General features: G+C 33.7%; 1 protein-coding gene across 2 annotated transcripts in view; it reads right to left on the bottom strand.

Moving 5' to 3' along the window:
- Nucleotides 1-10,705: 10,705 nt before the first annotated feature.
- CDH7 (cadherin 7) overlaps nt 10,706-15,262 on the bottom strand; it is a 130,775-nt gene continuing 126,218 nt past the window's right edge. The window contains exon 12 of one of the 2 annotated variants that reach the window (XM_001094033.5): nt 10,706-13,000. In XM_001094033.5, the coding sequence (XP_001094033.2) occupies nt 12,507-13,000 (494 nt within the window). In that variant the 3' untranslated portion in view covers nt 10,706-12,506. 2 annotated transcript variants of the gene reach the window in all.

The following is a 15,262-nucleotide window of genomic DNA, read 5'->3' on the forward strand; positions in this document are numbered from 1 at the left end:
CGAAGACCCTTTTGTCCTCCCTATCTGCCTCTCCTGTATCACTCACTATTAGCGCTTATTTTGATGGTCAAATTGCAAAAGACTATTTGAAGTGCTTCAAATCAATGATGTTTATAAAACTTTCCTTACTCAATATGGAGTTGGTTCCCTGTATAATAGTAGAATGAACATATAATGAATTTTATTTGCTGATCCCCATGGTGGAGAACCTGACAGAGGCACCTGTTGGGACATTTTCTTTTTCTTTCTTTCTTTTCTTTCTTTCTTCCTTTCTTTCTTCCTTCCTTTCTTCCTTCCTTCCTTCCTTCCTTCCTTTCTCTTTCTTCCTTCTTTCTTTCTCTCTTTCTCTTTCTCCTTCCTTCCTTTCTTCCTTCCTTCCTTCCTTCTCTCTCTCTCTCTTTCTCTTTCTTTCTTTTTGAGACAGAGTCTCGCTCTGTCACCCAGGCTGCAGGGCAGTGGCGCGATCTCGGCTCTCTGCAACCTCCACCTTCTGGGTTCAAGCAATTCTCCTGCCTCAGCCTCCGGAGTAGCTGGTACTACAGGCGCGTGCCACAATGCCCAGCTATTTTTTTTTTTTTTAATTTTTAGTAGAGACGGGGTTTCATCTTGTTGGCCAAGATGGGTTCGATCTCTTGACCTCGTGATCCGCCTGCCTTGGACTCCCAAAGTGCTGGGATTACAGGCATGAGCCACTGAGCCTGACTGGGACATTTCTATGGTAGTTGTTAGTGATCAGGAGGAGAGGGTGCCCTGAAATGCTAAGCTTTTCACTCCTAAAAATTCTAATTCAATGTGCAATATGAAGTCTGCAGAAACACACTAAACAAGAATTCTGTTATGTAACAGGAATTACTATGACTTAGGTAATCCAGGAATCACATTCAGAGAAAACTGTCTAGTAGCTCTAGTAAGAATATCTCTTTAACTCACTGTTGTATAGCCAGTCCCCACCCCATACAGATGCTTACTTCTAAATGAATGAATGAATGATAAGATTTACAGAAGCTGAATTGAAGATGGGGAAGGATTTTGACATGAATTACAACTAATTTGAATAATAATTTTCTATAAATATCCTACTTTCTTGTTTTACAAGTTTTTGGTCTTTTTTAATCAACCTCTATTCTGCTCTGAATTACTGTACTTTCAAGCAACATTGTTTGAAACTTTCGCTAACAGTTTGAATGGGTTTAAGAATGCAGACACCTTTTTCTAATTGTTTATATATTAATAGCCTTGAAGATGATTTCAACTGCAAACATAACATGTTACAGCGGTTATCATAACAAAACTGTCTTTCCTGTTTCTGGTAGGTGCATTTGTTTCTCAGTGTGGTTAATACTGAGGATTTTTGTTTCCATCATGCCTTCTACTTCTAGCCCTCATCCATTGTTTCACTAATTCACTTCTAATCTTTACAGTTGCCCAAATTGTTTATCAGGAATTCTTTTGCATTCCTGTTTGATTTGTATATACACCAATGTGGTGCTGTGAAGGTGAACTGATATTTAAAACTTAAAGACTTGCCTGCATAAATTTGACCATAAGCCCACTTCACACATTTTCTCACCGAAACATAGAGCTTAAAGGGTTATCTTTTTAGGTATCTTTCCCCTCTGAGCACCTGGAGGAAAAACAATAACCTTTAATTACTTATACTTACCTACCTATGTGATGTTAACACATACATTTAACAGGTGAAATTACAGTATCATCATGTGAAACCTCAAATTATGAATGTTCATAGCAGTGTTAAGGCAGAATGGAAGTAACCTGGGTCAGGTCCTGCCCTATCACTCAATGCTTGTGGAATGTTGGCCAATTCATCAAACCTCTTGGAGTTTCACTTTCCTCGTGGGTTAAATGCTGGTAATAATACATGTCCTCAGAAAATACATGTGCAATAATGGTGAAACATACTTCATATAAATACGTTTCTTAAATTTCAGTTCAGGAGCATTTATGTGATGAAACCTCTCCTGATATAATTATACATAATAAAAATAATGCATAATTCATGTTTAAAATTTAAAAATGTCCTTTCTAAATAATTGGTACATATTATTCAACTAATTATTTTCATTTTGGAAGCTAGATATTACATGCTTAGGTTAAGGAAAGTGAAATATGAACCTTTTTAAGTTTTATATATAAGTGAGACTTTTCTTTGGTCTCTTGTGCATGCTTATAGTCATATGCACATTCTACTTAACACACCATGAACTAGGAGACTAAATTTCATTAATTTATTATTCCTTTTGATGAGGGAACTGGATGGTTTTAAGTACAAAGGATCTATGCCTGTCGTACAACCCTCGCATTGTTAACATCTTAGGAAAACAAGTAGTGACATATGCTCATCCCTGACCCACCATTGATGAAAAAGAAAAAAAAAAAAAAAAAAGAAGACAGCAATCTTTGCCTTGAACTAGAACTAAGAGAATCCCCTTTACTACCAAACTGTGAAATGGCAAAAGCACAGCTTAGTTATCTTTATGAAACTTTAAATCAAGATATTGAAGACCACCTAGAAGTGATAAAGATCAGAATTACTCACTGATAGATCAGTTGAGAGCTGCAGAATTCACCCAGTCCTCAACTCATTTGATTTTCTGGCTATTGAATATATTGTTAAAAGGATTTTGGTGGACTAAAGAAGTAGGAAGAGAGTATTTAAAAGAGAAGAAAAAACCACAAAATCTTGATTTATGCCACTTGAACCATGATTATATTGTATCTTTTCTCTACAACCCAAATAAATCCCCTTTTATTAGAGGAAAAAATAGGGCTTTATTTTGATCTTTACTAACCCCAGAGAAAGTAATCCAAAACACCACAGAGAGAAAAGATAAATGAAAACACAGAGCCCATATTTAGTTATCTGATTTTAATTAAAATTGCTTGGGCATCCTGATCACTTTTCATAGGTGTGCCACACATTTTGATGAATGTACATAATTTATTTTTGCTAGAATTGAAGCTTCATAAATTTATAACAATATTGGTTAAATGGACCATTAAGCTGAATAAATTAAACCAAGTCGTACAAAATCGGTAAAGCTTCCTATAAAGATAGTGGCATAGGAGGCTTCAGGTGAAGTTAAGCTACCATGAAAAAAATGGGAGACACCTGGCATGGTGACTCACACCTGTAATTCCAGCATTTAGGGAGGCAGAGGCAGGAGGATGACTTGAGACCAGGAGTTAAAAGCCAGTCTGGGAAACATAATGAGACCTTGTCTAAAAAAAAAAAAAAAAAAAGAAAAAGAAAAAAAAGTGGGGGCAGTGGAGGTATCACACAAGGCAATGGAACATTCTAGAATTCTGATTAACAAAGATCACACTGGTTATAAGCACGTTAAACTGTATTTTATCCTTGTCCCTTATGTTCTTTCAGATTATCTTTTTTTCTCTATGTGGCAGATTAATTTCTTGCATTCTATTTTTTTGCATCACAAGTTCCTTCTTACACAGTGTCTAATATAGTACATACACTCTTCATAGTACTTCTAGCTTCAAAGATATATTTAAATCTTAAATACACTGTTTGGTTATTTTGCAAGTATACACCATCATAGATCATCTTTTCATTATTGCTTGTGTTTTATTCTATATTTTACACAAAGTTTTTTCTTGTCATATTTCTAATAGTTACCATATATGAAGTTCTTGGAGATTTCTATGAACCATCTCCCTCATGGTGTGTTATCATCTGTTTGGTCATTTTTGACTACTAATTCATATTTGGTCTAAAAGAATCTATGGGAGGTAGGGGTGAAACTGTCCTCAAATGACACTAGCACCTTTATGGATCTTGGCTTGATGCAGGTACCTTGCTGCCTTCCACGAGCCCAGCGCTGGGTTGGAGCTGCTCCCATGGCAACTTCAGTAGATCTGCTGGTTGACAGTTTAGCTTCATAAAATTTAGCTTTTTCTTTTTCTTTTTTCTTTTTGGAAAAGGTGGAGGGCTTGTTGGGGTTTTTCTTCTACCCTGTGAGCCAACTATTCAATAACAAGTTTATGAATCTGCAAAGTGGGTAACCCTCAGAAAATCTGGTCTGCCATGTTTTTGTGCTATCATCCATTCTTAAAACAATGTCCCACCTCAAAGACATAACAGAGTATCAGGGGAACCAGCCCTCAATATTTCAACATAGGTTCTTTTCTATTTTCCCTAAGTGTCGGCTGGTCTGAGAAATAAAGAGAAAGAGTACAAAAGAGAGAAATTTTACAGCTGGGTCTCTGGGGGTGACATCACATGTTGGCAGGTTCCATCATGCCCACCTGAGCTGCAAAACCAGCAGGTTTCTATTTTACTAGGAAAAGAACTCAGCGATATTTCTCCTACTCTTTTTCTGCAATAAAGAAAACATGACTCTGTTCTGCCCGGCCCCGCAGGTAGTCAGAACTTATGGTTATCTCCCTTGTTCCCTGAACATCGCTGTTATCCTGTTCTTTTTCAGGGTGCCCAGATTTCATATTGTTCAAGCACACATGTTTTACAAACCATTTGTGCAGTTAATCATCACAGGACCCTGAGGCGACATACATCCTCATCTCACAAAGATGACGGGATTAAGAGATTAAAGTAAAGACAAGCATAGGAAATTATAAGAGTATTGATTGGGGAAGTGATAAATGTCCATGAAATCTTCACAATTTAAGTTCAGAGATTGCAGTAAAGACAGGTGTAATAAATTATAAAAGTATTAATTTGGGGAACTAACAAATGTCCATGAAATCATCACAATTTATGTTCTTCTGCCGCAGCTTCAGCCAGTCCCTCCATTCGGGGTCCCTGACTTCCCACAATTGAAAATAGATTGAGACATACTGGTGAAGTGCCATCATCATGACAATATAAATATTTCCATTTTCTCATTACATGGAAACATAATTTAATGTCACATCCTGATTAAATTATTTTTTTAAAAAAAGAATCGCAAGGAAGTTTCACAATCCTAGTGAGGGAACTGAAGCCTAATTAAGATTGGAAAGTCAAATTATTAGAGTTTCAGCTATCTTCTTATCCTCCTAAACCAAACCATTATTTATTGACAGTCTAAGATAATAGAAAAGATAAAGGGCAAAATGTCCCAAAGTTTTTTTTTGTTTTTTTGTTTTTTCTTCTTCTTCTTCTTTCATTTCTACTATTTACTTTATGTGTTTTTTTTCCCATAAGTTACAATTATTCTGGTCATCAAAGTTTTTCCTTAAAAAACCTAACAATGCCTAACTTGAGTGATTCACAGACTTATATGAAAATTGAAATCATGTATATGTTAGAATGTTATGGAACTTAAAATTACATATCTATGGAAAAACTTTATTATGATAATTTTATATTAAAAAATCAGTCACTTAGAAGAAAATGTTAAACTTTAATTACAATGATACTCATTTTCTGTACCGAGTTGTCAGGAGGTATATGTTGGAAACCAGGTTGGCACCACCATCAGAGCTGAGAATGATGACAATAGAAGTCTTCATTGTAGTGAGGTACCAAGAATTGAGGAAATTATTTTCTTCCATGTATCTTACTCTGCAACAATTTTTTCTTATTTTTTTAAAATATAGCAAAACACACAAGAAAATACAACAATACACTGAACTCTCACATTCTCACGGCTTGTCTTCCTACATTTATTTCAGTTCAGAGTACACTTTGTATGTATCTCTTCATTTGTTAGTTCTGAAACAGTACCCTATTTCTTATATTTGTTTTAAACATCTCCAATACTGAATATTGTAGAAGCCTATTTGCCAGAAAGATAGCACTTGAGCTGAATGAAAATAATCTATTCCGTTCTGACATACATTCTGACCTCAAGTTTTATGCTTCATGGCTCATTTCCAAGGTTAAGTGAACTGGATTTTCAGGATCAATTCTGCAGTCAATTGAATTAACATTTTTAAGACTGTTTTATTATACAAGTGACTCTTACATAAGCAAAAACATTTCAAAAGTGGTTTTAATTCTTTTTAATGTAATTGTAATGGAATTTCATAAACATAACAGTTATAGTTTCATTGAAAGTAATACTGTGTGTTTTACTAATGTGAATTGTTCATTCCTCTAAATTTCTGAAAAAAAATTCTGAAATCTCTACTAAAGAGAACCTTTACAAATGTGCATTTTTTTCTCAGTATGCTCATATAATTTAATTGTAGAGGTTGGATCTAATTTAAAAGTCATTTACTTTACTTCAACACTTAGCCTCAAATTGTGTGTGTTCCTGCATATGTGTATGTATGTGTGTGCATGCTCTCTCTCTGTCTATATGTATACACACACACACATATGCACACATAATTCAAAGACAAATACATAATATATATTATATATAAGTTGTGTAGTGAGTTGTTTTTCCTTTTCCTTTTATTTTTGGACATGTAAAATTACTGCATGTAAAATGAAATTGGTATATAGTTATCTAATGTTTTAAAACTTGATTGTTTGTAAAGTATTGGTCATATACAATATACAACATATTCCAGATCTTGAAATACAAAAACATAGTGTTTATACTCACAAAAATAGAACACGAAGCTGTAGGGTACTGAATCATATAATTTTTTCCAGCTTATAAAAATATAAACTATTACCATAATTATATTCATTAATAAAATGAAAATGCAAGTTTAAGTTTTTGAATGAAAGTATGCTGTACTTCTCAACATTCTCATTAGTTACATAGTTATTAATATATTTGTTTCTAGTGTCTGTTCACATGAGCATAAAATAACCAGATAACTAAGAGCTAAAGTTGAGAAGAGAGCTTATTAACATTCATCTTGGCATCACTGACAAAAAGTAGTATCTATTGTATATTATTTTTTAGTTTCCTAGAGCTTCTTCATTCATGAGATTAAGATGAACTATTGTAAGATATAAGAAGTGAGTTTGAGTCATCAAGAGTACATTGCATTCAGAATGGTTTTCATGTTAAGCCAGTATCATTGCATTTTAATTTTTTCAAGTGTATAAATTATTAATTACACATATGTCACTGTGACTTTAAAAAGTATTGTATTCTCTAGAACTTCATTTTCTTTATCTACTCTGGATGCCTGGAAGACCACTTAACTTATACTCATTATTGTCTTTTTATTTTCTCTATTCTGGTGTTTGGTGTTCAGCAATGAGGTTGGGATTATCTAAAGGCAGGCCTTTGTCTTCTACTCTGTCATCATCATAAGTAGGAAAGATTTGTTCTTTATTTATAATCCCATTCACATATGGATATCAATTCATATAAATAGTTGAATTAGGTTGGGTTAAACTTCACTCTTCTAAGATCTTATAACTGTATTTGAGTGGCTTCAATTAATTATGACAATTTTCTATTTGAATATTATTTCCCAATTTAGGATACCAAATTGCATGTATTTTTCCTTAATGTATATATCTCCAAACAGAAATTCTCTGTTTACCATATAACAATAATCGACCTTTTTACATAATTCCCATTATTTCCCATAATAAAGCTCTATATTTTTATAGTGTTTTACAGTTTACACAGTCTTTCACTTAATCATTCACAAGCCTCTGAAACAGGATAGTAGTTAACTCAATTTTAATCATGAAGCTATAAAAGTTCAGATAATGAGAATGGCATCGAGGGCACAGCAAAAATGTGGCGAAACTGAGCTTCTGACCTAGATATTATAACCACAGACCAGAGGTAATTTCTGGTATACCACACTGACACCAATACCCAGTAACATTTCATAACAAATAATTCACACTCTATATTCTGTGTTAACAATGAGATTAAATCTACACAATAATATGTGACAATTTCTCAAATAATTCAGCTAAATGTTCTTTCCTTAGCTACTGAAATCCTTATCCTAATATAAATTAAATGGTTACAGCAAATAAGATATTTCTCCTTTCATTCAGTACCATATTTTCTAGTCTTATTGCCTAACAGTCACTTGGCAAGTGACAACAATATGCCAGCATTTACCAGGCAGTATGAGACTCTTATTTTTACATTGCTTCAGATACATCTCTCAAGGTTCCCAATCACACACATAAAAACACACACACACGGACACATCCTTTTCAGTTAAATTCTGAGCCAGTAGAAGTTAGCATAATAATGAAAAAGTGTCAGAATGCAACACACACTGCCTGCCTTGATTTGCTTGAAAAGTTTTACCCACAGAATCATACGTTACAGTATCCACCAAATCACAGCCTTAAACATCTCCCATGTTTCTTAAGGTCTTATCCCACTCTTCTGAAATCATTTCAATTATATTTAAAATGCAAATGCTATTATTCCTTTCTTGTTCTTTATTATATCCAGCCAACTAACATGATTGTATTAGCTTTCATTGCCAACTTTCATACACCATCATATATACACACAATATACATTATTCATAATTAAAAAATAAACATACACTAACATAAAATAAATTGGTTTATCTATTAGTTGTCATATATATTTCACCTGCCTCCAGGCATCGTTGACCAGAAAGAGTTAAAAAATAAGTTGAAGCTTTCATCAACTTTAATTTGATTAGGTCAACTGTAAATAAAACTTTAAATGGTGACTTGGAAAATAATTAGGGTTATTATTAGAACAGTTTGTAAGCGAATATATGTTAAATTGAAAATCTGAAGATTAATATTTACAGCTAGTGCTTTAAAACTTTAACATGTTTAAACTAAATCATTTAGCTTCTTGCAGTGTGTTTAGCTTAGTTTATTTTAAGCTCCTGTAGATTTTATATTTCAATATAAATGCTAACACTATTTGCATTTGCATTTCTTGGGCATGTGGGTCATATCACAAATATCATTCCTACATTGTGTAACTATGCCGTTGACATGAAAATAATTGCCTATGTCTGTATCATCCAATGTAGTAAATGTAATTGTGCATCAAGATAAAATAATTTAAAACATCCTCAGAGCGCAGAGTGAAAAGGCAGCTACCATCACTTAACCACTACTACCTCCTGCATGTATCTTGTAGACAACTAATCTCAATTGTAGTCATAAGCGAAACTTCCTGGCAAATCAAGATATTTACCAGATCCCCGATCTGGTGATTGCCTGTAGAAAAATCTACTTATTGCCTGTAAATTACTACCTAATTTTTTCTTGATTTTGTTCCTTTAGTTGACTGATCTAGGAATATTTCTTTGAGAGACTAATTTGTGAATTGAGATTGATAATTTAGGTTTGATCTCCAGAAATCCATTTTCTTAAGATTTGATTTTTATATTTTTATGCTGATTTTAAACAATGCAATGGTGACATTTTAGATTAAGGGCTTGGGTGTATTTCCTTGACATAGACAGTAACAAGTAAAATGCATCTGATTTTTCAATAAATTAAACTGTTCAAAATGGGCATAATTTGGCACACCCTGAGTTTCTATTGATGCTCCTATATGGACAAGCGGAAAATATTTAAATATATTGACTTCCTGAACTATTATCTCTACTTAAAATTTAGCCATTGTTTTCCATAAAGAAGTGAATCCTCTCCCTGTCTACAAGTAGCTCCAAGGATTTCACGTCAGGAAATCACTACCATATGCATTGATATTTAGTAGTAAAATATAGCATAAATTCCTTTCATGTCATTATTTTAAATCATATAAATTCATAACATATTTACAATTATCACATGTCCTTTTATAAAATAATTTAAGCAGTAGAGTGCTGGTAAATGTTTAACAACTTGTTCTCCAGAGAAAAGGGTAGTGTTTGCTAATTACTGTTGTGGTCGAAATAATCCCACCAAGGCTGACATCAACATACCAAAATGATATCACTGTACCTGGAGTTGGGAAGAGATATGCATAATTAGTTCTTGTGAGCTCATTCTAGTTGGTTTCAGTATAATACTGAATTTAAGCAACTTGATAATATATATTTATTTAAATGATTTTTGGAGAATTTTCCAAATAGATTTAATATTAATTTTATCAATCAACTCTTCAATCTCTGTTTTTAAAACAAAGCATATATCTCAAGTATTGTCAGTCATCATATATAGCATTAGTTTTCAGAATAAAAAAGAAAACTAAAATAAGCAACGGCAGAACATTTACTACTCTTACAATTAAGCTTAGACGACTTCATGTAAACACTACCCATTTTAGGAACATTCTTCCAGCCATCTTAAGAAATTTTTTTAAATTAAAAAAAACCACTGAATCAAATTTAATACTGCATTGATATAATCATCTGCACATAAATAGCAATTGGGTATATGCAATAATTTTAAATTATTATTTAAATGTGAACCTTTCTTTTTCCAATCTATCACTGGTAAACATTTGAAAAAATTAATGAGAAAAAACACACATTTTAAAAGCAGAAAAAGAAGGGTGAATGATATGTGTTCCTTTTCTAAAATACATCCACACCTCCGTTTAGTGATATGTGCAACAATCAGCAGTTTTGACAACATAATCCAAATGTACTAAACTATTTCATCTTCTTGCAGACAACAACGGGATTATTACAAACTGTATTCTCAGCACCTTGCTGATTTAACATCTATGTAATTCCTGCACCACATTCTGATTTTATTAAACTGGTCAAATACACTGTTTTTTTTTTCTTAATTTGAAAAACTTGCATGTGTGATTAAAAGTTATGAACAGTATATTTCACTCTGTTATAATTTTTTAAAATATATATGCATATTAATACAGCAAGAAGCATATCTATATAGTTATAAAACAATGTTTACAAAACTTTATTCAAATTAAAGAACTGTTTGCAGGTAATCAAATTTATTGGATTATCTATTTTTATGAAGCTGAAGGTCACTTTTACATACTTCATTTCTAAAGTTGGGCTGCAAGTTTACAGAATCCGACGTAGTTCTTTGTGTAATCAACATATTAATATTCTAATTTCACTGTCTGCCTTTCAAAAAGCACTTTTAGAACATGATTCTCTATACAGTGTTTACTATCTGTAAATGTATTAGGAACCCAACAATGAATTATTTTCAAAAGAGAAAGGAAGGAAAATAATAAATCCATTGTTACTTGAATATATATGCACATTAGGCTAGTATTAACCTAGGAAAAATAATAGGTAGAAATATCATTTTGGTCATGAAAGTCATACTCTAAGAAGCTCATCTCAGACTTAAACAATATGATGACTTGCAATTGCCTTCCTTCCTTTGACAAATCTAAACCACATAGAAATCATACATTGCTTGGTTAATTCTTGAGGGACATATTTGCATCAGAATTTAAAGATGGATTTTAATCTTTATAACATTATATTGTTTAAGATTTTTAAGAAATCAGTATTTTACTCAATATGTTTGCAACAAGAAAGGCTGGGTTCTTGAAAGTCTTTGGAGCATGTAGAACTCATGACCTTGAAAAATAATTCTTGCATCAAAGAAAATCTCAATTCGCTCTGAAGTCTTTCTAAAATACAAATATTTTATTCCAATGTTTTGACATTCTAATGGCTCAGAAGAACAATTTATATGTCCTTGTAGCTGTGCTCCTCCTTGAGATGTGAACTGCAACAGGGCTCAATTGCTTTACTATTATTTCTCCATTTCCATGCTTCATTTCCTTCATGTAGCTCGGGCTGGAGAAAAATCAGCATGTTCTGATGAGTTTAATACTATGAGGCAGTATGATGGACCTGAATTTAGTGGAGATTGGTGCTCCAAAATAAATACAACACCATGTGTCAAATAAAAAAGAAAATATATTCTCCTGTATGAATCAGAAGAGAGAATAAAAATCAATGAATAGACAGCAACTTTTTTTTTTTTTTATCATACCTACACAAGCATCTCAAAACTATCACAAACTTTAAAAATTATTTACCTTTTTCTTATTTGGAACACTTCATAATTTATTGGATAAACAATGGTTTATATTGCCTTAAACTAAATTTTACTGGCTTTTGTGGCAGGGTTTTCAGTTAGGAAGGAATTTCTGAGAATTTATATATTGCTAAATAAAATATTTCTGGTAGTCAAGAGCAACATAATTCTGTTGGATTCAATAATATAGTAAGCTCTAAGCATCTCTGTAAATTAAATTTGTCCCAAGTTTTGATATGCAAGAAGTTCCAGGGCTTTTCAATAGCTCATCATGTTCTCTTCCTCTCAATGACAGTACCATGAAGGTATGTACAGGGCATCTTTGACTCACTGACAACACAGGGCACTACTTTCTCATAGAGGTTTGGTGCCTTTGCAGGTAGATGAGAGTTGCTATCTATTCACAAACCACTGAGCATTTCTTTTTATCAAAAAACCTTCAAACGCTCAGAGTCTGTGGTCAGTGCAGTCCCTTAGATAAGTCTAATGAAGATATGCCTCACCAAGGCAGAAACCTAAACAATTAAAAATGGAGAAATATTTACAACCATCTCTCTCCAGCAAGTGGAGTTCTTGTTTTCTGTATGTAGTGGTTTATTTTATTTCATTTCATTTTATTTTTTGCTGTTACTTTTTCTTCAGTACATTTCAAATTAAGGTTCCAAGGCTATGAGTACAAACTCTCTTGGCCAGTCCCATACATGTCCGCGAGTCGTTTAAAGCGAGGTCCCCAGTCACTTAGGTAGTCATAGTTCTGATCAGAGTTTGAGCTGATGGAATCTAAAGAGCTGAGTGACTCAGCAACTGAGCCATTTCCTTCGAAAGCATATGTCTGCAGGGAGTCATAAGGAGGAGCACCAGGATCAACATCGGCTTCTTTTAATCTTTCCCAAATAAATTCCCTAAAGATGACATTATCTGGGATGCTTTTAAAAGCTGGTCGACTCAGGAACTGAATTTCTGGAGTCACATCCCTCCGGGTCTTGGTGTCTCGGATGACGTTGAGGTTTCTCAGTGCAGCCATGTCAAAGGCTTCCGTGTCCTCTTCTCCCCCGCCCTCGTCATCGTATCTCACAATATTTTCTCTGATGTCTCTTTCTTCGTCAAAAATGAGGGGCTCTTTTTTCCGTCTTCTCATGGTGACGATAAGGAGGATCAACACTGAAACAATGAGACAGGAAGAGAAAGTTTCAGTAAACTCACCCATTGCCCCACGTCATGGTAAAATTAGGCCCAGGAGACTGAGTTATAGGTTTTCTTCCCTTTAAAGAGAAATGAATTGGCCACCTATTTCCATGAGGATTCACAGCGGTAGATGTGCTAAAATTGCTAAAATGGCTTTAAAATAGAACACTTTCATACATCAAGGAACCCTTTTTCACACCTGTTCAGAACTGATGTCTTCCTCTTTAACGTAACCTCCAATGTATTTGATAGAAGAAATTGAAGGGCCAGTTCATAATAAACATAATCATTTCAAAGCCAGGAAACACAAAGGGATTTTTTTGAACTCCTTAATTGCTGGAAAGGCAAATTGAAATTCATAAATGTTTTGTGTCTAATTTAACAACTGCAATTTCAGAAAGAAATGGATTATAGCATTCAGTCAGGTTCTTTGAAGAAATGCCTACTCCTTCTCTGTGAAAGTCAACTGTTAAATAAAATCCAGCATGTCAGGCCATTTACAAAGATTAAAAGCTTCTCTATAATAAATTGAGTCCCACTTTCATGTATAACATACTGAACTTGGTCTTTATCCATTATACCTACAGACAGAATACAAGCTGTGAGATTTTCAGCAACTGTCCAAGCTAAATTTAAGAAATGAATCACCCCTTTAATGTTAGGAACATTAGGAATTTATCTTCCTATATCAAAACTAATAATTAAATCTTAAAGCAGGAGGTTGCACTGTAAAACAAGTAAGAACAACTACACTGGCTATATGGGGGACTTAAACAAACAATGTATTCTGTGCATTTTTCACTAGCATACACAAATAAGGTAAGTGCTCTGGCCTCCGACTAACTGCATGCTCCTTGATTTGGGAATACATTTAATTTCACTGCTACTTCAACTAAACTACAATGAAATAAAAAGGGTATTCTTGAATTTTGGAATTTAAAAATATGTAAAGCAATGAAGTACCTTTATTCATCTACAAAATACCTTTTAACAATTTATATTGCATCAGCTTAAGATTTTTTTCTGGAAAGTCGGAACAGCCCAAAACGTATATTATATGGATTATCGTTTTGGGTACGTTATTGTCATCATATTTTTAAAAGCGGGCATGAAATATTTTTAAAGTATCTTGTAAACTTTTTACTCTGGCATTAGGAACACTTTGGAAAATAAAAATATAAAACCAAAAAGGGTATCAATGTGTTTAACTGCAGTGTACTTAACTGCAGTAACTAGAGGTGAGGTATACTCCGTCCCCCACCTCAGTGTACTTTCCAAAACCAAAAGACTGAGCACTTATCTAATTTTAAATAAAATGAATTCATCTTCAATAAAAATATATGCTTTCTTAAATGTCTGTCAGCTATCTGTGTTAACATCATCAACAGGAATGTGACTGATGAACATACTGTACTGGTGATCTGTGGAAATAGTTGTGAAAACAATTTTTTGTGTGTGTGGCACTTTTTCCTTATCTTTCCCACTGGATCCTACTGTACTGCTCTTCTCATAAGCTTTACACTTTAAGGATGACCTACAGTTCAGAAACTGATACATTTCTGAGCTTTTCTGGCCACCTTCTCATGCTGCATTGGCACAGATATGCCTGCTCTCTTTTTGCTCCTGTTTACTTCATTTAGATATTTTAAACCAGCTTCACCAAGAGGGCATATAGGTATTAGGTTGATGCAAAAGTAACTGGTTTTTGCAATTAATAGCAAAAATCGCAATTACTTTTGCACCAACCTAAGTTCAAAAGTTACTGCTTTTATATCTTTCGGTTCCCATAAGTAGTCTGGTATTCACCTTCCTTCCCTGTTAAGCGGATTGTCCTTTCTTGTCTACTTGGAATTAGCACTTTCACCACTCTAATGCCTTGTGGTTGTCAAGGTACACACCAGAATGCTACAACAGGAGCTGCAGCTTTGGTGTCAGAAAGGCCTTGTCCAACCTTCCTACACATTAGCTGTGTGATGTTGGGATAAGTAACTTTCAAACTAACTGAAATTAGCAATATATGATAATAATAGTCCACATCAATCTTCACAGTGTGGACTGAAGAGATAAAGAACATTGGAAATAACATAAGTAGAGTTAGCAGAATCCCAGTTACTTGTCAGTGTGCAACAGAGCAGTTTGTTTCTAAGGTAACAAGCAACATAGAAAGTGTACCATATATGGCTAGGCATATGTACCAAAGATAAATGGGAAATAGGAAAGGCAGTGTCATGAGAAATG

This window comes from Macaca mulatta, chromosome 18, assembly GCF_049350105.2.
Source record: "Macaca mulatta isolate MMU2019108-1 chromosome 18, T2T-MMU8v2.0, whole genome shotgun sequence".
Taxonomy (NCBI): Eukaryota; Metazoa; Chordata; class Mammalia; order Primates; family Cercopithecidae; genus Macaca; species Macaca mulatta.